Source organism: Astyanax mexicanus, chromosome 11 (assembly GCF_023375975.1).
Source record: "Astyanax mexicanus isolate ESR-SI-001 chromosome 11, AstMex3_surface, whole genome shotgun sequence".
Taxonomy (NCBI): domain Eukaryota; kingdom Metazoa; phylum Chordata; class Actinopteri; order Characiformes; family Acestrorhamphidae; genus Astyanax; species Astyanax mexicanus.
Window position 1 is genome coordinate 41,836,335 of NC_064418.1, and position 23,894 is coordinate 41,860,228.

Sequence of the window (23,894 nt, forward strand, 5' to 3'; positions counted from 1 at the left end):
TCTCTCTCTCTCTCTCTCTCTCTCTCTCTCTCTCTGGGATAGCGAGTATGCTGCTGCAGAATACTATAAGAGAGATGAGGAGGAAAAAGAGAAAGGAGTAGTTGGAGGAAAGAAAGAAAATAGAATGGAGAGAAAGAGGGAATCATGAAAAAGGAGAGACAGTCAGAGTCAAGAGTCTTTCTGTTCCAGTGTCCCAGTCTGCTGGATGTTCATGTGAGTAGAAAGCAGTTTGTTGGTGTTGTTTTAGGCTGGTTTGCAACGGAAAGTGAAGAATCCAGCTTTCCTTTACGCGGCATACCAGTACGGGTCTAGTTAATTTGCATATCCACTCTGGAAGTTTGACACTTCCTGACTTTTTTTTTCTCTTGTTGGCACAAACTGTTAGAGAAGTAGCCTGTCTGATTCTGTGTGAGAGAGAGAGAAAGAGAGAGAGAGAACTGGATGGAGACTGAGAGAGGGTAGAGAGAGAGAGAGAGAGAGAGAGAGAGAGAGAGAGAGAGAGTGGGGGTTGCTGGGATTGAATAGTGGATGTCTTCTCCTCAGTTGGTCTCATTCACATGTATGGGGCAGCTCACCTTGGAAGTGACTGCAGATTACAGGAGACGCTATTAATCTGTAAAGCACTTCGGGCCCTGCGGACAAAGGCCTGTGTTTACAGCCCAAACAGACATTAGTCTGGAGCGTTCTTTCATTTCACACTCATAACTCTTTCTGAATATGCGCAACAATAAAAGAAATGTATTTATTTATTTAGTTAAGAGCCATTTGACCCTTGAATGTTGGGTCATTGAGACTTTAGGGTGAAAAACAAAACAGGAGGATTTAGTAAGGAGATCTTATATTTGTTTGTTTGCTTATTTGTTACCAATATATCATATTTATTAGTACATATAGGTTCTCATATATCATACATGTGGGACATATAAGCTTCGGTGTGTGTAGTATTTATCTGTGGGGATGTTCTGGATATGTTTTTCACTTTTTCCTTTCCTTTTTTGTTTCTTTCTCTTTATTTCATTCTTAATGTTTTTGTTTAGTTTTATGTCTCCTGTTTTTTCCTTCCTTTTTTATTATTTTGGCATCTTTCTGTTTTTTCTTCTATTTCTTCTTTGTCTTTCTTTTTAAAAAATTCATAGTCTTTCTCTCTCAATGTCTCTTTCATTCATTCTTCCTTCTCTATGCTTTTCTTGCCTACTTTCTGTACTTTGTCTTGATTTCTCTCTCTCTCTCTCTCCCTGTCTGTGAGAGATGAGGAGGAAAAGAGAAGGGAGTAGTTGGAGGAAAGAAGGGAGACATGGAAGAGGGGGAGAAGGGGGTGGAGCAGTGGCCACACTGCAGGCTGTGCTTGTTCAGCCCACACACAGCTACACACACAGACACACACACACACACATCAGTGTTAGAGAAGCAGAGGCAGGCAGAACAGAAAGAGAGAGAGAGAAATAGAGAGAGAGAAAGAATGAGAAGTGAGTGGACGGTGAAGTGAAGGATATTATGCTGAAGAGGGTGAACTTCAATTACTGCCCAACAGCAGTCTGTCTGTTCTGCTGCCTACAGGGAGGTGAGTGTGTGTGTGTGTGTGTGTGTGTGTGTGTGTGTGTGTGTGTGTGTGTGTGTGTGTGTGCTGGAACTGTGCTAGTTTAACTCCTAGAAAAAAGAAAAAAATAACAGAATCTGGGCGATAAAGTGATATTAGAGAGGAGTCTGATTTCCACTGTACTGTGGAGGAAATGTTAACACAGGCCTTCTTGTAGTTTGTGTTTGTGTGTGAGAGAGAGAGAGAGAGAGAGAGAGAGAGAGCTGTGCTATGGTGTGTGCTTTATCTATGTGCTGTGGCTTTATACAGTAATTCTGGATAAATTACCAGTTTTTAAAGACCCTATTCATGATACACTTAATAAATAGTAATAATATAGTTAGAGACTATATTTAAAGTATTGTATTGTGTGGCTGATTATTTGCTCAGTTCATCAGAACATCTTTACACAGTGTGAAAGATCGGCTGCATTGTTCAAAAGATATATATGATGTAGGAAAACGTTTGTGTGTGTGTGTATTTGCATGATATATGCACCAATAGAAATGCTCGAATATTGCTTAAAGATAAAAATATTTTTTTTATATTGACTTCCTTTGAAGGGTTCCACTGAAGTTTTTTTATTTCCTTCTCTGGTAAAGGTAACGTTTTTGGAGATACAATGTTTTTGCCCGATTACAAAAGCACTGTTTGATACTGATTAATCACTAATATAATTGTGTATGTGGACCAGATTTGACCAGATTTCAGTGGTTCAACAAGTCATGAAGTTAATAATGTGTATTTTTTTTATTTTATTTTAATATCTCCATTAGGGGTGTGCCATACATTAATGTATACAATAATAAAATGTAATGACATTTTTTTTGCAGTAGTGTATTCTTAAAATATATATCTTTTTAATTCAGTGTTTTGTCATATCACTAAGAGTATCGTTAACGTGAAAATACCATGAAATATTGGGATATTATTTTAGAGCCATATCGCACACCCCTAACTACAAATATCTCTATATATCCAGGATTAAAGTAAAATAAATGATAATGTACAGGTATAATCTGTCTCTAGTAGATATATAATGGGAAATGAGAACAGTGTGATTTTTTTCATTTGCTAAAGACAGTAAAAAAAAAAAAGTAATATCCTGTTCTGATAATTAGGGGTGGGTGATATTGCATGATATTTGGGGGTATAATATCATTTATATATAATATAATTATATTTAAAAACACAATACAATATCGTGCACCCCTAGTTAGAGCACATTTAAATGTATAGTGTAGACCTGAATATGCAGAGAGCAGGATTAAATACAAGACTCCCTTGTGAGCACTACAGTAAAATGTGACCTGGATTTTTAGCACTATACAGTCGTGTGTGTGTGTGTGTGTTAGTGAGTGTGTTAGTGAGTGTGTGTGTGTCTCTCTCTCTGCTGGTGCTGCTTCTCTGCCTCACACATTAGCAGCATCATCACCACCCTCATTAGCCACATCAGCAGTCACCACACACCAGCTCCTCTCCACTGAGGCGTTCTGGTCTGCTGATGCTCCAGCTCCTCACCGGTTCGTTTTGCCTTCTTACTGCTACTGTTGCCGTAGCATCGCCACAACTGACTCTTTTTGTCCCTTTTTGTTGCCGTAGGAGCTCCAGTTTGAGCGGCTCACCAGGGAGCTGGAGGCGGAGCGACAGATCGTAGCCAATCAGCTGGAACGATGCAGGCTGGGGGCGGAATCACCAGGAGCTGCGAGCGGCAGGTACAGAGCACACACACACACACACAGAGTGATCACACACTCAGCATGGCCCTGGTGCTCTCCCACAGACCGGCAGATGCCCTGTTTCAGTAAGCATTCTGTGTTTTAATATGAAGCTGTCAGGTTTGATCATAAAGATATTTTGGTATCACTTTATAATAAGAGTCAAAAATAACAGTGGAGTTAAGGAATGTGTGAACTAATTAAGATTTGACACTAATTAAGACGTTTTTAAATAATACTACATTTTAATGATGACAAATATTGTAAATAATAGTGAATTTAGACAATTAATTAATACATTTGTAATGATTAATAAGTGCTTAATTAGTGTCAATTAATAATTAGTTGAGAAATTCTGTCATAAGCACAGTTAATTAATGTACCCTTATAATAATTTAATAGTAGTTGCTTTTTTAAATTATTTTTTGTTGTGTTTAATAGCTGGCAGCTTTTTATATGGTAAAAAATATATAATAATACATGAACAGAAACAGCCTAATCTGTTTTATAATTACAATTTAGAACCTATTAATTTGCATTAAATAAAATGTATAGTATAAATTGATTAATTTGATTCATTTTGCATTGCAGATGCAGATGTTAGCTTTTAATTAAATTCAATAATGCCCTTAACAATGCAATGTAGAGATGTAGCTTTGAATATAACTAAATGCAACAAGGCTGCTTCTCTGGTGCAGTGATGGAAATTATAGATAAATAGATAAAAGGACAATAGTACAAGAACAATAGACAAACTCTGACTATCTAAGACTACTTTTAATAGTTAAATAAAACAATAGCTACTATTACAAATACTAAGTATTAGTTTGTTTCCTTCTAATGTAAAGCTACTATTGTGGAGATTTAAGGATTTTATTCTACACAGTATTTTGAATGGAGATTGATTCCACTGAAAGGAAAATATACTTTATGACTCTATGCGAAACTGACTTTGTACAGAGAGTTCATCCCATAAACTGCCTCTGCTCTTCTAGAAAGACTGTAAAATGCTAATAATGAAAGATTGCTTTGAGGATCTGATTGCATTCAGCCACAGTGAGAGCATTAGTGAGATCAGGTGCTGATGTTGGATGATCAGTCCCGTTTCCAAACTCCACTGCAAGCAATCTTAAAGATCCTGGATGGAGGTCCATCACTCTAGAGAATACGATTCCTCTTCTGCAAGCCCAGCGGCTTCGTCAGCAATAGGAGCACCTTAAATTAGCTGATTTAAGTAATTAGGTTGTCTAAACATAAACTATAGCTGCTCATTCACTGCTAATTCTAAAATCATGGGTCGTAAAAAAATTATTTATTTAGTACCACAAGACTACCCTTATAAAGGCTTTATAAATGGTGTATAAACTAGATTATTAAGTATTGTTGATTAGGTTGTAAATGCCTTAAAACCATTAAAAAGCAGTTACAACACATTATTTCAAAAGGCAACAGTGATCCGTTGTTTGCTTAGTCGTTTAATTTATAGTAAATAGTTAAACATACTTACAGATTATTATTATTAATAAGACAAGTTTAATGCTGATTGATGGAAAACACAAAGTGAGATCAGTATCTAGAAAGATCTGAGGTTTGACAGTAGAAATGATTGTAGAACCAGTACTTTTTCACGCCTTTTTTTTTAACTCACTGTTGTCATTTCTATCCATGTTGTCATTTATTTATTTATTAACTGCTTATTAATGAGTTTTTTAAATTAGTATTTGCAGCCTAATTAAAAACCATTAATAATTTTCCTTTATAAACCACCCATAACCCCTTTATAAAGGGGGTCTTATTTTAAAGTGGTACCCTTTATTTTTAACATCTACTTTTGTTGGAGTAGCTATCTCTACTGTCCAAGGAAGGTATTTTCTGCTAGTTGTTGGAGCACTGCTCTGAGGATTTGATTGTATTCAGTGACAAAAGCATTAGTGAGGTCAGGATGTTGGATGATCACCACCCCCAACTCAACCCACCTCTTGCAGTCTCAAACATATTGGATGGAGCTCCATCATTCCAGAGAACACAGTTCCACTGCTCCACAGCTCGATGCTGGGGATCTATATACCACTGTAGCTCAGGTCTGGCATTAGGCATGGTGCCAATGATTAATGTTTATCTGTGCCGGAAAGGTATATTGGCGGAACTTCTCTACAGGGAGTGTGTGTGCGCACGTGTTTGTGTGTGTGTGTGTGTGTGTGTGTGTGTGTGTGTGTGTGTGTGTGTGTGTGTGTGTGTGTGTGTGTGTGCGTGCGTGTGCGTTTGTGTGTGTGTATGTGTGCATTTAAACATCTGCGTCTATAATGGGTGCAACATAAAGTAGCCTAATGCAGAAACATTTAGACATTTGATGTATATTGAGCTGTGTATAGAACTGTACAGCTCTGGAAAAAAAATTAAGAGACCACTTCAGTATCTGAATCAGTTTCTCTGATTTAGCTTTTTATAGGTATATGTTTGAGTAAAATGAATTATATTTGTGTTTTATAAAGTACAGAACACATTTCTTCAAAATTCCAAATAAAAATATTGTCATTTAGAGCATTTATCTGCAGAAAATGAGAAATGGCTGAAATAACAAAAAAAGCTGCAGAGCTTTCAGACCTCAAATAATGCAAAGAAAACAAGTTCATATTCAAAAAGTTCATGCATCTTGGCATGTTCTCCTCCACCAGTCTTACACACTGCTTTTGGATAACTTTAAGATTCCACTCCTGGTGTAAAAATTCAAGCAGTTCAGTTTGGTTTGATGGCTTGTGATCATCTATCTTCCTCTTGATTATATTCCAGAGGTTAACAATTTGGTAAAACCAAAGAAACTCATCATTTTTAAGTGGTCTCTTATATATAAAGTTTTCCACTGTATTCTGCTGCTAATGAGTTATAACGCAGACTAGCACAGAGAGCTCCAAAAAAAAACTGATCCAAAAAAGTAATAATAATAATCCAAAAAGAGCACATTTGTAAAATAAAAATGACTGAGTATTTCCAGTAGAAGTGGCTTAATTTCCATACGCACAGGCTTTTACAGTGCGTGTGCTCTTAGTCGTGTGTAATTTAGTGTGATTTTGTGGAGTGCTTGAGCTGCTGGTGGATGGTGTGAAGGGGTTTGTAGGTTATTTTTAAAGCCATGCTCTACATGTTATGTTTGCCTATAGGTCTGTCTGCACACCGGGGAAGAGCTTGCCTTCTGTCGACATGCCTGACTGCATGTGCGAACACACACACACACACATTTTGACAGATAAAGAATCCTTTCCTGGGCTGTGCTGCTTGTTCAGTAGGTTCTTCACTGATGTTAGAACAGAGTCTCTCTGATATAGACATATGTACAGATATGTACGGAGTAAACTGCCAGCTTGTGTCAGTTCAGTTTGAGTAATGCTAATTGGTTGAGTTTAAAACAGTACATCATATTTTATGCCCTAGATGAGACTCTGGAGCAGTATGTTGCTTGCGGTACTCTGCCAGTTAGTGAAACTTCTTTATTGTGAGATGATATACATTTTATTTAATTTAATTTCTAAATTGTCAAGTGCAGCTTTAATGTTTTATATTTCCATGACAGGTATAAGCTAGATAAGGCCTCCCAGCATTGCGTTATGGAGCAGTGCAACTGTGTTATTTAGAATGGGTTGGATTGATGATCATTAGCAGCCTGATCTCACTAACTTTTGCTCTATTGTGGCTGAATGCAATCATATTGTCACAACAACACTGTGACTCCACAATCTAATAATCTATAAATCTTCAATGGAAAGTAAATATGGTTACTCCACCAAAAGCAGGATGAAATAATTTCCGATGTCCTTGATTACAGGTGCTGGTCAACGAATTAGAATAATTTGAAATAGTGCAATCATGAAATTCTTTGAATGCATTTTTTGTGCAGAAAGCAAATCAGGTGTTCACCGCACCTGTCCTACTCGTTAGACTAATCACAGAACTCGTTACCTGGAAAAAAATTTGCTCAGCTGAGCTTTCCAAAAGGCCCATTTAGGCCATTTAACTGTGACACTGTTGTTTTATTGAATTAGAATAATGGAGAAACCGTTTCATTGAATTAGAATAAATGCTCGAATTTTTGTTTTCTGTGAAGAGTGTTCACTGTGCAGTATAAAGTCAGGGTTGAGTAGAATTTCTAAGTTGTAAAATCAATCATGGGTAAGCAGCGCAACCTCTCAACCGGAATAGTGGCTCAAATTCAAGCCCTTTGCCAACAAGGCTTGACCCAAACTAAAATTGCTGAGCAGCTCGGCATCAGCCAGTCTTCCGTCTGCAAAGCTCTCAAGAAAAACTGCAGCAAGCGCACCAACTGTTCCGGCGTCCGAAAAACTTCTGCTCGCGACAACAAGCAGCTGAGAAAGATCGCAGTCAGCAACCGGTTCAAGTCCACTTCCGAGCTCAACGACTTGTGGAACAAGCAGACCGGCGCTGACGTCTCCAGATCAACCACTTACCGTCGTCTGCGCGAACTCGGCTTCAAATCTCGCGTTCCAGCAGTAAAACCGATGCTGAACAAGAAACAAATGGAGAAACGGCTGAAGTGGGCCAAAGAACACGGCGAGTGGACTGCTGAAGCCTGGCAGAAAGTGGTCTTCAGTGACGAATCACGCTTCTGCATCTCCTTCGGTGACCAAGGTCCTCGTGTCTGGCGTTGTGGTGGTGAAACCTACAACCACGAGTGCGTGAAAAGATCCGTCAAGTTTCTCCAGAGCGTTATGGTCTGGGGATGCCTGTCCGCTCGAGGTGTAGGGAAACTCTGCTTCCTCAAGAAGACTGTCAGTGCTGCCGTATATCAAGATGTTCTGGAAACGTTCCTGATTCCGACTGTTGAGGAACAGTTCGGCGAAGAAGACTTCATATTTCAACAGGATCTTGCACCGGCTCATGCGGCAAAGTCGACCAAAGATTAGTTCACTAAAAAACAGCTTGAAGTTTTGGCATGGCCGGCCAACTCGCCTGACCTCAATGTCATTGAAAACCTTTGGGCCATTGTCAAGCGGAAAATTCGCGACAGAAAGCCTACTACGCTGGACCAACTGAAGCAGAACATCGCCACTGCCTGGGAAGCTGTGAGTGCGGAAACTTGCGACAAGCTGGTCAAATCGATGCCGCGGAGACTTCAGGCAGTCATACAAGCCAAGGGGGCAGCCACAAAATACTGAGAAAGTGATGACTGTAATTATAATAAAAATTATTCTAATTCAATGAAACGGTTTCTACATTATTCTAATTCAATAAAACAACAGTGTCACAGTTAAATGGCCTAAATGGGCCTTTTGGAAAGCTCAGCTGAGCAAATTTTTTTCCAGGTAACGAGTTCTGTGATTAGTCTAACGAGTAGGACAGGTGTGGTGAACACCTGATTTGCTTTCTGCACAAAAAATGCATTCAAAGAATTTCATGATTGCACTATTTCAAATTATTCTAATTCGTTGACCAGCACCTGTATATAACCTTTTTTCTGTAAAATATCAATCAGTCTGCGTTTGTAGTTAATTTGTGGCAACTGTTTTTGTGGCCAAATTAACCCATAGAAAATTTCCAAAAGAAATGAAAAAGAAATTATGATTATGATTTACAGCCAATGAAAGCCCAAAAATCTCTCACTGCCTAATTTGCATAAATGTCTTATAAACTTTTATTATTATATAAGACCAATTGGTACTTTTTGGCAGTGTGGGCAGAGTGCCATGTCCTGCTGGAAAATGAAATCTTTGTTTCATCAGCCAAATTGTCTGATGGTCACTAGTGGTTTGGAGAGTCATGTCATCTGCTGGTGTTGGTCCACTGTGTTTCTGTATATCAAATCCAAAGCCAAAAGCCAAAGTTCATTTTCCAGCAGGATTTGGCACACTGCCAAAAGTACCAGTTGGTCTTATATAATATTCTATTTTTCTGAGATACTGATTTTTGGGTTTTTATTGGCTGTAAGCCAAAATCATCAACATTAAAAGAAATAAACACTTAAAATAGATCACTCTTTATGTAATACATCTATATAATATATGAGTTTCACATTTGTAACTGAATTAAATTAACTGATATAAAGTAACTTTTGAATGCTGTTCTAAAATGTTGATATCACTAGTATTTAAAAGCTGTCCTTACTGGTGCTGGTTTTGCTGTTTGTCTGTGCTGGTATTTGAAGCTGTGTGTTGATGTGGTTGTGTAGCTGTACCGCTACAGCAGCTGCAGTGAGTGTGTATACCTGTGTGTGTGTGTGTGTGTGTGCTAGCTTCTCACTGCAGGGTGAAAACGGAGTGTAAATGCGAGGGATTCTTGCGGGAGTGTGCTATTGGCAGCACTGTAGGTTAATGAGGTGGTGCAGAAAGGCAAATCCTTGTGCAGGCTCTTATCCATTCCGGGCTATTATTACTGCTTTCAGGCCCACCACTCTGGACCACTCAGCTCCGCGCTGTCTGTAGCTGCACATGATGATAAAAGTGGGCTTGTTTCTTCCCTTTCTGTCAGCCAGGTGTTCTGCGGGTCAGGCCTGAGCGGCCCCAGCTCATCACAAGAGGTCTGAAGCCGGGCTGGGTCTAGAGTTTGCTTTAGAGGAGTCTGCTCTGAGCACAGCTCAGCTCAAACACATCGCTGACCTGCTGGACACCAGCTGGCGGATGTGTGGGTCCACACTCCTTTGTTAGGTTGGTTGGTATGTGTGAGGGCGTAGGCTTGCTGAAATTAGTCTAAATATGGGTCTGGATAAGCTGCGAGTGCAATTTCGCTCTTGCTTTTGAAATGACGTACAGTCAGAGTGTGTGTGTGTTAACCCTTTGATTAACTGTCACTGAGACACAAAAAATGTACTAAGAAGGAATTCAATAAAAACTTTACTTGTCTAAATGCAATAATGGTATGTGTAAATGAAATACACATACAATATAAGAGTAAAGAGATATGTTTACTGGTTTAAACTAAATTTTACAGTAAATAGAAGGCTCCAGGACCGATTTGATCAGATTTGATGCCTTGTGAATCAGACCCTGAGAGAGTGCAGCCTGCATGCTTTTCTCAGAGCCTGTAGAGATGAGCTCATATTAGAGGCCTGAACTCCTTCACCTTCTCCACCTGCTCCCCTCTCACAGAGAAGAGCGATGAGGGTCACAGAGTGGAATGAGAGAGTGGATGGCAGAAAATCTGGTTATACACTGCCTATTAAAAAGTTTTACATTCTTTTTTTATACAGTGCCCTCCAAAAGTATTGGAACAGTGTGGTCAGTCCTGTTATTTTTGTCATCAACCGCTGTGGTTTCTTATGGTCTACCTGTTTGATACCTGTCATTTAGTACACCAGTGACGACTTTCTTCTTTAGGACATTCTAAATGGTTGTTCTGGCTATGGACAATATTTGTGTGATTGTTCTGATTGATTTTCCATCTTCTCTGAGCTTCACAGTTGCTTGTTTTTCACCCATAGGTGTTTAGCTCTCTGTTTTTATGTTGGTTTCTTCATTAACTATAAATGTGCAGTCTGCACAGATAAAACCCAAGTCTAAAACTGAGTGTAGACATTCAGAGCTATTTACTGTTTAAGTAGTCAATGTTTTAAGACCCACTTGGGCAAGAAAAAACACACCTTACAATCACATGCTCCAATACTTTTGCTCAATGATAGGTTCAGACAGAAGATGCTATCTTCTGAACTGTGTATCAGATCTAGATGTAAATAGCTGGAAATAAAAGCTGAAATGTCATGTCAAACCCGTTTTTCCCGTCTACAGCAGAAATAAATTGATCAGCCTCACTGTTCTAATACTTTTAAATAAGAATGTGTATATACTTTTAAAATGTCTTAATGCAGGCGTTTCCAACCTTTTAATCCCTTTCTGCAGCCCATGCAAAAATGCAATCAACCATTTAAAATCATTTAATCAATTTAAAATGCTTAGCTTAAATTATTTGCTTAACCATTTAGCCATAGTGGGTAAAACTCAATAAGATAAAATAAGTTATAAAAACAATAACATAGAGCTGTTTCACATGCACTAGGTTGCTAATTCAATTGGCTAGCTTTGACAGTCATGTGACTATTTCTAAATCAGCTTTATCTAAATATAATGTGTTATTTTTATTAAAATAATTCTTCATGGCAAAGCAGAACTTTTCTAACCCTAGAAGAAATGTTATCAACCACCACAGTTTCAAATGGTGAGAATAAATAATAAAAAGGCTGGAATAGTTCTCAGTAGTGTAAAAGCTACCGTTCACACATTAGCCCTCTCAGTAATTTCCTGAAAATGTTCCTGGGTCTCATGCTGTCAACTTTACCATGATTGTTTTTAGTTTTTAGCTGCAGCTTCTGTTTTTACCTAACCTATTCCTCTTTAATTACCGTTGTACTGCATTACAGTGTGAATGTGAGTACTGGTAATTCTATAACACTGTTAGTTTTGTTTAATCAGCTTTGTATAGTGCAAAACAATACAGAGGACAGATGTTAGATGCCTGTGGATAGAGAGGCAGCGATTTGTATTTGAGAAGGAAAAGAGGAAGGATGGGCAGCATGAAAATGTAGGAGATTAAGATGAAGTGAAGAGGAAGAGCAGAGTTGAGCGATGAAGCTGTGGGAAGAGGGGATAATTGGCAGATAGCTGGATTAATGGCTGGAACGCAGAGTTTGGCCAGCTGAATGGATGCGCATAGCGAAATAGAGGAGAGGTTGTATAGATGTATAGAGATAAGAAGGCCAGTTGAGGAGAGATGGAGCGAGAGCAGGATGATGAATGGGGAGATGGTGGGAGTGAAGGATGTGAAGGATGGATGGTCATTTGTGTTCCGGTTTGCTCTGAAGACGGGCAGTGCAGCGTGAGTGAGCAACAGTCGACCTGTGGTCAGAAACTGTCCGGTGATGAATGAGTGGGGTAAAGAGCTGCTGACAAATAGAGCAGGACAACAGATGGACTACAGACGGTAATGTACACAGACGTTGTCAACAGTTTGGATGCGTTTGGTTGAATGGATGTTTTGTACAATATCAGAGACTTAATATATAGCTGTACCATATAAGGCACACTTAAAATCCTTTAATTTTTTTTACAAAAATTGTCAGTGTTGTCAAATGTATGAATTTTACCAGTCATGTTGTAAGGAGCAGTAAAGCCACTCTGCTGAAGTACAGCCTTATAAAGGAGTTTCAGTGAAGTTTCTCCAGCACCAAGGCTGGAGCAGTATTAGCATTGGCCAGTAACCACAGCACTAGCTCTTTCGCCATTCAGAAGCAAGTATAGTGGACTGTAGTTTGCACGTTTTCCGTGTTAAAATAAGCTATGTGGGACAAACCGGCATTCACTAGTGATAGTACGCCTTATAATACAGTTTGCCTTATAGTCTGTAAAATACGGTAATTTAGTGTGGAGTGTAACTCTAAAATAAGGGATCCTCAAAAAGTGTCCAATTGTTGGAAGTACAGAATAGTTGTTTCTAATAAAAGAATGGTAAATGTATGTTTGCATGAACATGTAGCAGACATACTGACTTTATTTCAGCAGATAGATATTTAACACTGATATAATCTTATAATCTTATCAGCCCTCTGCTGTATAGTGAAGTAAAACCACCACTAAAGCATTGTTGGCTCCGGCAAGCACCGGCCCCTCCCGACTCCTCCGGACCCCCAGCTGCTTCAGGAGGAGTTTCTTAGTTTATAGCAGATCATAATCCAGCTTGTGTTTAATACATGAATCCACACATTACTAAAAATCTGCTTACTAAACTTTTCATATTCATGCTTTGTAGGATTCCTCCACATGCTTATCCACATTCAAACGCGCTCACACACACACGCTCACCACGCATGCATACACATACAGACACGCATACACATTCATCCAGTGATTCAACCTCATCAGCAAGTTAAGTGGCCGTTCACACCTCCGCTGAACGACACTAAATTGCCGTCGTTTCATTCGGGGCGCTCCAGCAGAGCAGGCCATCTCACGGCTTCCTCTTTTAATTGGCCTCTTTTTCTGTGGCGTCCTGATTTGGGAGCAATAATTCCATAAGCTCATTTGGAGCAGCTGTGACTGCACCTGCATGCCAATAGTGTCCTACTCAGAGGTCACGGAAAAGAAGACCAGAGACTGGATCCACTCTAGTGAAAATCAAGCACAGTTCAGTTTATTGTTAAATATATCGTCGCTGTCCAACAAAAAACAAGTATCTCCAAAAGGGCAACTTTACAGGAGAGAGAAAAAACCCTCTAAAGTTTTAATGGAAGTCAATGTAAACGAGTTTATTTCAGGTAATTTTGAAATATTTCTATTGGTTTTATAGTTTGTGTGTTCAAATTAGTAGTAAACTAAAAATCGGAAAAAAATGGAGATACTTGTTTTTCATTGGACAATGACAATATGAGCATGGTTCAGTATGATCTGAAACATTGAGAAAAGAACTTTTATTAATTCATTGATTCATTGATTTAACTTTATAAATCTTATATCAAGGAAATTCACTTGTTCCAGCAACACAGAATATTTTTACATATAGAAAAAGTAATGTAAACAGTGACAGAATAAACCATTAATACTAGTATTAAAAAATTCACAAACAAACTCATGCATATATACACACACCTATATAAATAAAAAAAATATGACTAATCTATTAATGTTCAAGTATATACTTTTTCAAAACTATACAATTCCTTTGACCAGTCTAGCACAAATCTAGCATGTTTTCAAACCGCTTAAACTAAATAAAAAAATATATCAAATGTAATGTAAATTTTTACAATATGCATTCAATTTTAAATGAATCTATTTACATTGAAGACTACTTACTTGTTACAAATAAATAAGGTTGGAGTATCAATTAAATTAAAATGAATAAGATTTTATATACGGTATGCCAGCATGCCAGAAGTCATTGGACAACAGTATGTAAAATAATTGGGAGCGCCTATACCTATATAACTCATAAGGTGTTATATTGTGAGTAAGCTTGAACACTGGTCAGTGTGATAATAGCAAGGCAACATGAATTATTAGACTTTGAGCAAGTTTGAGCAAGTGAATGCCAGAGTTGAATTGAGACATGCAGTAGGTGGTAGTGATCCTGATCTAAATCAAAGATGCCTACAACTTTTGCTCAGTACTGTATAAAGTGAATTTTATTTCTTTAGGTTAGGCACTGTTGCCTCATTAGAATAGGCACTGTAGTATCATGACTGGGCCTGAATGGGATCAAGCACAATCCATTTACAGTGTTAGGTCACTTACAGTACTTTACTGCCAATAAGATGACCTAAAATAAATGAGGATGTCTGTTGTCTGTGACATAGAGGCATGGTTTCAGATGGTATAAAGCTGTGGAAATTTGCAATATGTAGGTATTGTATTTTAGGGTGTAAGTTGTAAAGAGCCACTGGAACAGGGCTGTGCAGTGAGGCCCTTCTAACCCTTCAGAGAAGGGGTGACAATAAATGCATGTAAATAATTACATCATTTTTAATCAGGAAATAAATAACATAGCTATTGTAAGTGTAAGAATTCATTATATAAATTAACTAAAATAAAAAACAGCAACTAATTCAAAGCATTAGTCTGTGTTTTTAAGTTTCTACAGGACTCTTATCTTGACTGACAGCGGTTTTAACCAATCAAAGCTTTTTAAAATGGCTTCTGCCCCCGCGTAACTGCGTGACCCTTCTGCTGATTTTGAGAAGGGTGTAGTAATGAATGTATTAGCAAAGTCAAAGGACAGTCTAACCAATCAGGTTCATGATTTTCACTACAGGGGTGGAGCCATGGCTGTCTAACCCCTTCTCAGCGCTGTGGTGAAGGTGTCATAAACGGAGCTCATGCTGGATTAATTCAAAAATTAGTGAACTATCATGGAATTGCGGCTGCAAATGAGACAGATATTGTGCCATACTGTATTAAAAAGCCTTTTTAAAGGCTGTCCTTCAATGTGAAACTAATTCACAATAAAAGGCTGCCTGACTGGTGAGTTTTTGTGTGTATTTAATGTTTTGGCTGCTCTGGTGCACTGTAGACATACAAATGAGTGATATTTGTTGAACGGTTGTACTTGTAGGCAAATTAAGCATGGTTTGTTGGGTCTATTGTATATTTTTGTAGTTTGTAGCTGTATTTGTGGGCTGTTGATGTGCATTAAGTTAATATAACTAAGGCAAGACAGAGAATATGTAGTTATTGTAATATTTATCTATGTGTTGTTCGGCGGCGGGGTGGGGGTGGGCGGGATATGCAGAAGGGGGGTACCCAATATGTTCACTGCACGCCACTGCTCTACACTACTAATTTACTAATTACCAGAGCAGTTTAAACACTGCGTTTAGTTTTCTATTGGTATGTAGTGCAGGACTGATCTTCAGCACTGGTGGTTAGAGTAGATGTGATGTAGCTGTGTTATAGTGGGGTTTGAGTGGCAGGCTGCTTTGTGGAAGAAGAATGTGCTGTTCTGAAGGTTTGCTGGTGGTGGTTGGTGAAGTGTGGTGAGGGAAGGATTTGGTGTGGGCGTTCCACAGCTGCTTTTACTGGACCTCAGAATGGAGCGGAGGATGTGGGCGTGAGTGAAAGCCTCAGATTTTAAGGGATACTCTGATTTTCTTTTCTTTTTTTTCCTAGCACTTTATCTTTCTCTTGCTCTCTTGTTTTCTCTCTCACTCTGTGTTTATTTATATTTAAAACATCTTCACAAAAAAAGAAGGTCACACACTCTAATATTCTAATATTTAGTTTGACCATCTTTAGCTTTGATTGCGGCAGGCATTTTCTGTGGCATTATTTCGATAAGCTTCTGCAATGTCACAAGTAATTTCTCACTAAGATCTTGCAGCAGCATTGATGATGGTAGAGTCTGACCGCTGCACAGCTCTTCTCCATCCAGCACATCCCAAAGATTCTCAATGAGGTTAAGGTCTGGACTCTGTGGTGAACTCTCTCAATCCATGTGTGAAAATGATAAATGATGATCTCATGCTCACTGAACCCTGAACTCTTTCACAATTCCAGCACCATGAATCCTGACATTGTCATCTTGGAATATGCTCGTGTTCATCAGGGAAGAAAAAATCCATTGATGGAATAACCTGGTCTATATTCAGTATATTCAGGTAGTCAGCATACTGCTCATACTTGCTTAGTTAAATCAGGGTGGAGACATGAATTTATTTGATTAATGTATGTATTTGCATACATTTCAGCTTCATGTTTTTTAACATCACAGCGCTTGTTATACAATCACCCTCATTTTAGGGCTGCAAAATCAGTGCAGTTACATATCAGTGACTGCATTCTCTTCAGCATTTAAATGGCATGCTCTATTGAAATGTTAAATCAGGTGAGGAGTTGGAAGTCCTGCCATGAGAGATAAGATGCAGACTTGAGCTGTTGGTGTCTGTTGTATCACTTTAAGGGATGGCCAGCTGTTGCTTGTGATGACTCCTGAGATCATCACACCAGTCGGTGGGGCAGGTTCTCGCTTCACAGCAAAGGAAGTATTGAAGCATTCGCCATGAGCTCACCATACAATAATAGCTTGATCCCAAAGTGAACCTGGATTTTTTTTTTTTTTATTGCTATAGATTATATGGGTTCAGTCTGTAGCGGTTTCTCATTAGGTTTCTCATTAACAGCATAACTGCAAACATCAGCAAAGACATCAGATACACAGGGGTTGGAAAATGAAACTGAAACACCTGTCATTTTAGTGTGGGAGGTTTCATGGCTAAATTGGAGCAGCCTGGTGGCCAATCTTTATTAATTGCAAATTGCACCAGTAAGAGCGTGAAGCGTGTGAAGGTTCAATTAGCAGGGTAAGAGCACAGTTTTTCCTAAAATATTGCAATGCACACAACATTACGGGTGACATATCAGAGTTCAAAAGAGGACAAATTGTTGGTGCACGTCTTGCAGGAGCATCTTTGACCAAGACAGCAAGTCTTTGTGATGTATCAAGAGCCACGGTATCCAGGGTAATGTCAGCATACCACCAAGAAGGACCGACCACATCCAACAGGATTAACTGTGGACGCTGTAAGAGGAAGCTGTCTGAAAGGGATGTTCGGGTGCTAACCCGGATTGTATCAAAAAACATAAAACCACGACAGAATTCAATGTGCACCTCAACTCTCCTGTTTCCACCAGAACTGTCCATCAGAACAATAAGTTATTGTGGTCTAAAACCAGGTGTTTCAGTTTCATTGTCCAACCCCTGTATATGTATATATTTATGCGTGTGTGTGTGTGTGTGTGTATATATATATATATATATATATATATATATATATATATATATATATATATATATATATATATGTATGTGTTATCTCACCTGACACAGCACTTTACTTCAGTGTCTTCATCACTTCCTCTCACATCCTCTTGTCCTCTGACTCGACCGTTTATCTCCTCCTGTTTCCCCACAATGCTCTCTGCGTGTCTGCCCGTGGATGACCTGCCTTAGCCTTGTCCGGTCTGGATTTATTGGCTATTTTTCAGCGCAGTCATTGGGCTCTTCAGTCTGGGTGAAGGATCCTTCAGTGTGTTTGTCAGTGTCCTTTACATTGTGTGTGTGTGTGTGTGCAGAGAGTTTTACTCTTATTATTGAGTCTCATTAGTGCTTTTTGTTCTGGATCAGTAGATTTAGAGCTGAGCTTATGGAGGCTTTATCTCTGCTCTCAGATCCACACCGTATGTGACAATCTGTTTTTCTGACCTTCCTTCTCTCTCTCTCTCTCTCTTGCTGTCTGTCTTGATTTCTCTCTCTCTCGGTGGACCTAATGCAGCAACGAGAGTAATGGAGAAGAATGCGTTCTCTCTGCGTGTGCTTGTGGAGGGGATGGGACAGGGAGAATGGAAATTTAGGAGATGGATTTGGAGAGGGAGAATGAGACACTCTTTAAGATACGGGTTCAGAATTTTGAATTGAGAGCAGAAATATTGCACTATGAGCCAGAGCCATGAATCTCTGCAGTAACTGTGCTGTGCCATGTGAAATGAGAAGCGATTAAGTGCTGTTCATGAAGTCTGCATTTACTGCTGTATTTTTTATACATGATCTCAGTGGAAAAACAATCACAATTTATATTTTGATGAGGTCATTTATATTAATGACCAACATACAGTAGTTTTGTATTTGTTTCACAGCTGCTTTAGCTTATTATAGTGGGATCTGTATCTCTGTCATAAGACTCTTGGTGGCCTGTGGCCTTGTTTACTGATATTCTTCTTGCCTGGTCACTCAGTTCATAAAGATGCCCTGCTCTACACACATTTATATATGTATAAATATACAATTTTCCTTATTTTCCTTTTATATCTTAATGATTTTAATGATGTTAAGTGAGTTAGATTTGTGTTTCTGTCCATCCCCCGACTCTTTAATATTCTTCAGCAAGCTTTTCTCAGAGTTGTGTGGTATGTTGTTTTGTCTTTGTTGTGTATTTGTAGCCAGGAATACTTACAGCCAGGTGTCTTTATACTACAACTGTGAGACTTCTGACTTTTATTTGTCAGTGATTCCATTTATAAAAGCAATAAAATGTAATCATGCGTATATTTGTGCTGTAAGACACATTTAAAATAAAACATTCAGGGTTCCTCAGTTTTGCGCCATCAGGTGGCATTTATGCCCTGATAGTGCTGCAGTTAGAGGCTAATGCTAATGCTGCTGCACCCAGCCTTAGTGCTGGAGAAACTTTACTGGAAACTCACCATTGGACAAAATTTTGGAAATCTAAGCTTACTGTAAAGAAACAGAAGTGCTTTATTCACCCAAATAAACAGTTTTCAGGAGATAAATCTGTGTAGATTAACATCCAGCACCTGTTGACTTTGAAAGAAAATGTTTTTTTTTTTTTTATTTTTTTTTTTTTAAGAATTACAGTTTTGTTTACCTAGGTGCTTTCCCATTAGAAGGGAAACATGGTGAAACCCTTTCTCACTTCGATGTAGGCATCCTTACTAGTGTCGCTTAAAAATGTGTCTTATAATCTAGTGCTCCTTATGTACGAAAATAGACCAGAAAACAGACGTTTGTTGACAGTACGGGTTCTTATGGTATTAGCCACCTATCATATTGAGAGAACTTGATATTATAAAGTACTTCATCATAACAAAACACTCAGTTTTCAGAATATATCTGCTTCTTTTTTTTTCAAACTTTATTTGTTACATTTTTCCATCTTTTACAACATAGATCATATATACATATGGTTAACAACATGGAAGGGAAAAAAAGAAACAGTGTTAAACGCTGTTCTCTCATGGTTATAAATCATTACTGGCACACACACACACTGTAAAACCTTCCTGTAAAGCTTGTTTAAACTGTTGCTGCAGTGAAACGTATATCTCCTGAGAAGTCTTAGACTGTGGTGCATTGATGGGAGTGTTGTATCGTATTGAGCCACACAAGCATCAGTAAGGTCAGGCTGTGCAGTTGTGAAATTCTCAAATTGTGAAGAGCAGTAACCTTGATTATTAAAACATATGACAGTAATCCCGTGACAGGAGTGTTTGTGTGTTATGCTTGGATATATGTACATTTTCTGATGTGTTTTTCTGTTATTCATGTTTTTTCTTTCCTTTTTTTGCAGTTCTTCTGAGAAATCTCTTCCCTGGAGATCTGCAGGTAATACCTTTTGCAAAGACCAGGAGACAAGCCTTACAACACGAACATGCATACACAATATACATAACATAGCACTATAGGCTTTTGACAATTTCCCAGACCTGGAATAACCATAGTCTTGGACTACACAGAATTATAAATGGATATATATGAAGATGCAGATTTCATTTTCCAGCAGGATTTGGCACACTGCCAAAAGTACCAATTGGTCTTTATATAATAATCCAAATTTCTGAGACACTGATTTTTAGGTTTGTATTGGCTGTATAACAATAACACATGATAAATACAGTGGAAATACATTCCATAGTTTAGGGCTGTGACTGCACAAACACTATGGGCTTTGGCAATTGCACAGATAGGGATTTACTCCAGTCTTGGACTACACAGCATTATAATGGGAGATTTAAGACAGTGCAGATTTCATTTTCCAGCAGGACTTGGCACACCGCCCACATTGCCAAACGTACCAGTTGATCTTTATATAATAATCTAAATTTCTGAGACACTGATTTTTGGGTTTTGGAGATTACCCATTGAAAGAAAAATATAGTGTACAGGCCTAATCCTACTCTAAAACTCATGTGCTTTAACCTACAGTAGGTTTAGCGATACGAGTGTGGAACATTTTTTTTTTTTTCAGGTGGACAATAGCTCAACAGTTCACTGACTTATGACAAAACTTCCTTAATAAATCATTCATGCCTGATTGACAGACCGAAATAAATGCATTCTCACTGTTGATTTCATATTTGATGAGCTGCTCAGAAGTGTAAGACTCTGCAGTACAGGATTTAATCAGTAAGGGCCTCACAAGGCCTCTACTTAATTAACATGACTCCGGAAAGCAAGCAGGAGAGAACGCCTCGATGTTCTGTGTGTGTCAGAATGGAGAGAACACAGCGAAAGCCTGCGCTGTGTGAGGCAGAACCAGTGAGCTCTGGTATTGATTGATAGCCTAATGCAGGCAGCTGCTAAATAGTTTTTTTAACTCATACAATTGTAAATTAATTAAAACAGGAGCTCTTGGATATTAGCATTAGTTGCAGACCATTGCCTTTGTCTGGTTATATAGCATGAATCATACTAAGTGCTGGTGTGGGTGCAGTTCTAAAGCGCTGACTGATACCCCACTAAAATTATTATTCTAACCTCTCCGGTGTCAGCACCGTAACCTTTCCAGCGTTATTGCTGGAACCAAATCAAATGCAAATGGGCTGTCTGGTCAGCAAGTGCACATGATTTCAGCTCGCTCTGAAGATCACAGCATTTTCACTGCTACTGTTGACGTTTAATTACCACCTTAATTTAGCCTGTCCTTTAACTCTACCTACTGGTAAATAGCGCTAATAATAACTCAGTTTTATGAGGCACTTTTACTTTGAAATGTTCAGCACTGGAGCACTTTGTGTTCTCCTGAGGTAAAGCTTGCATCAAACTAGCTCCAACTTCCTCAGTGTACTAATTATACAGAACTGAACATCAAAGCATCAACACTCTGACCTAACGTTCTCCAGCAAACTTCTGAAAACATAGACATTTGGGGTGCAGCAGTTACCATTGGCTTGCTCTCTTATATAAGTGAGGCTCTATATGAATAAACCTAAATAAATTCTCATATACTTTAGAATATTGTCCTTCTACTCACACTGCACTAGAACGCTCTTCATTGCTTATTTTAAAAATTGATTCTTTTGTTTACTCTCTTGTTTACGCTGTGCTTTCTCAGTTTCAGAAAATCTAAAAATAGATTTACATTTCTGTACATTCTGTATATTATTTCCCATTCACACGGTTCTAGAATATTCTCTCCAATTCTCACTGTTCTTGTCACCCATTCACACTGTTCTAGAACATTGCCCATCCACTAAGCCTGTTCTTCAATTTCCCCTCGGAGATCAATAAAGCATCCATCCATCCATCCATCCATCCATCCATCCATCCATCCATCCATCCATCCATCCATCCATCCATCCATCCATCCATCCATCCATCCATCCATCCATCCATCCATCCATCCATCCATCCATCCATCCATCCATCCATCCATCCATCCATCCATCCATCCATCCATCCATCCATCCATCTCTGTACTAATTTGAATTTTTCTTAAGAAAAATTCTAGAACTATGCCGATCTACTAAGCCTGTTCTAGAGTTCTCTATACTTATTTGGATTTTCATTAGAATTAACTCTAGTTTTTTTTATTTTTTTTTTTAAATCTTTTCATGCTGTTCTAGAATGTTTTCCCTCCACAACAGCTCTTCTACAATGTGAAATGAAAAAAATTTAGTTCAATATAAAAGAAAATAAAAGTTAGTCTTGAACTGTATGAATGAGAAATAGTATTTTTTTAGAAAACCATTTCTCTTTTACACTGTTCTAGAATGCTTCTCCATTTTTCACGCTGGCTCTTACTTTCATTTTCTTCTATATTGATATAGAATTTATTCACCATTCACACAGTTCTTGAATGATGTTCCCATTCTGGCTGCATTATCTTCTAGAATATTTTCCCCTTTTTCACACTGTTTTAGAATGTTGTGAATCAATTTGCACGGTTGTAGCATTTCCTCCTCCTTTTATCTTGCTCTAAAAGGTTCTTTTCCTGTAACTTCTGTTCTGTACTGTCCAGATTTCTTGCTGTTCTAGATTGTACACCTGCTTTAACACTACCCCTGTAATGAACTTCATTCAGACTAGGATTATAGCTTGTTAGGTGTATGTTGGTATCAATAAGTGAGAGTGGAAGTCAGTCTAGTGTATGCATCTAGTGTATGCGTATACATTTGATATATATATTTACAGTGCACTATAAATGCAGTAGAGTCTTCAGTTATAGGCCATTATGAAACCTGTGCACTGAGCCCTTGGAATAACCTCAGTCTCAGTTTATATGGCTCCTGATATGAGCGTGAGAATCTGATTATTATGCCGAGGCTCAGATTGGCAGGCTGTTCACAGGGTTTGTGATGACTGTTTAGTCATCAGTGAAGTCTGTATTTGCTCTGAAACCATATAAAATAATTCTGTTTGGCAGGAGCTAATCCTGCAGTGGAGTTCTCTGGAAGTAGTTGTAGAGCAGAATGACTGACTGAGGGCTGTTAGCTGTGTGTTTATGATGGCTGAATGTGGCCTGAGGGGGGGTTGTAGTGTGCCGATGGTGTCGGACTCCTGTTATAGAGTTATGCTTGATTACTGTTCAGCACACAATTCACATGGCGGGAGCTCGTAAATGCCAGGCAATTATAGGAGATTTTGTTATCATTTTTAATGCGTGATGACTGTATCAATAATTCAGATCGCCTTCGGGATGCATTTTTCATGAGGTTTTGAAACACGGTGGAAATCAGTCTGAGCGCGAGCGTTAGGGCTTTTTAAAGATTTAAGTGTCTGCGGCTAGCCGGCGCTTTCGCGCGGTTATTGGCCATCAGGCGCAGTAAAAGCCTGCGCAGTATTTTACAGATGTCCGGGCCGGGGCTGCTTCTGGTCTGGGGCTGGGCGCAGTCTGAGAGGTTAGTAGTGTTGGCTAAAGAAACGCTGCGGTGCTGCAGGGGAAGCCTCCTGTCAGCCTGTCAGAGCCACTCGGGCACACAGTCAACAGATCTGAGCAAACAGCCTGCTGCCGAAACACACACACACACACACACACACACACACACACACAGCCTCCTCTCTGGACTTCACCCTCATCCATATGTAAGCGAAGGTGACTGAGGTCTGCATGACACAGAACACGCATCAGCTGCCCAGCCAAGAATGGCAATTTCCACACTGCTCATACTGATCTGTGTTTGGATGGAGAATAGCCTGAGATCTCAATGCCGCGTTTTGATATTTTTACTAATTGTCCCTCATTAGCACTCCCGTCGTCTTCTGTAGAGTCATTAGTAGAATTTGGGAGACATCATTATGATGTTTTGAGATTTTAAAGCCTGGATTTCAGCCAGCTATTGCCTAATCATCTACAACTACAACTACAGAGTCTACAAGTG

At 38.8% G+C, this 23,894-nt stretch overlaps 1 protein-coding gene across 8 annotated transcripts in view; it reads left to right on the forward strand.

Moving 5' to 3' along the window:
- Positions 1–23,894, forward strand: part of LOC103023932 (plakophilin-4) — a 178,789-nt gene that overhangs the window by 97,980 nt on the left and 56,915 nt on the right. For all 8 annotated transcript variants that reach the window (XM_022680133.2, XM_022680134.2, XM_022680128.2 and 5 more), the window contains 2 exons: positions 3,179–3,291; positions 19,865–19,899. In XM_022680133.2, coding sequence (XP_022535854.2) covers positions 3,179–3,291; positions 19,865–19,899 — 148 coding nt within the window. The remainder of the gene's footprint in view (positions 1–3,178; positions 3,292–19,864; positions 19,900–23,894) is intronic.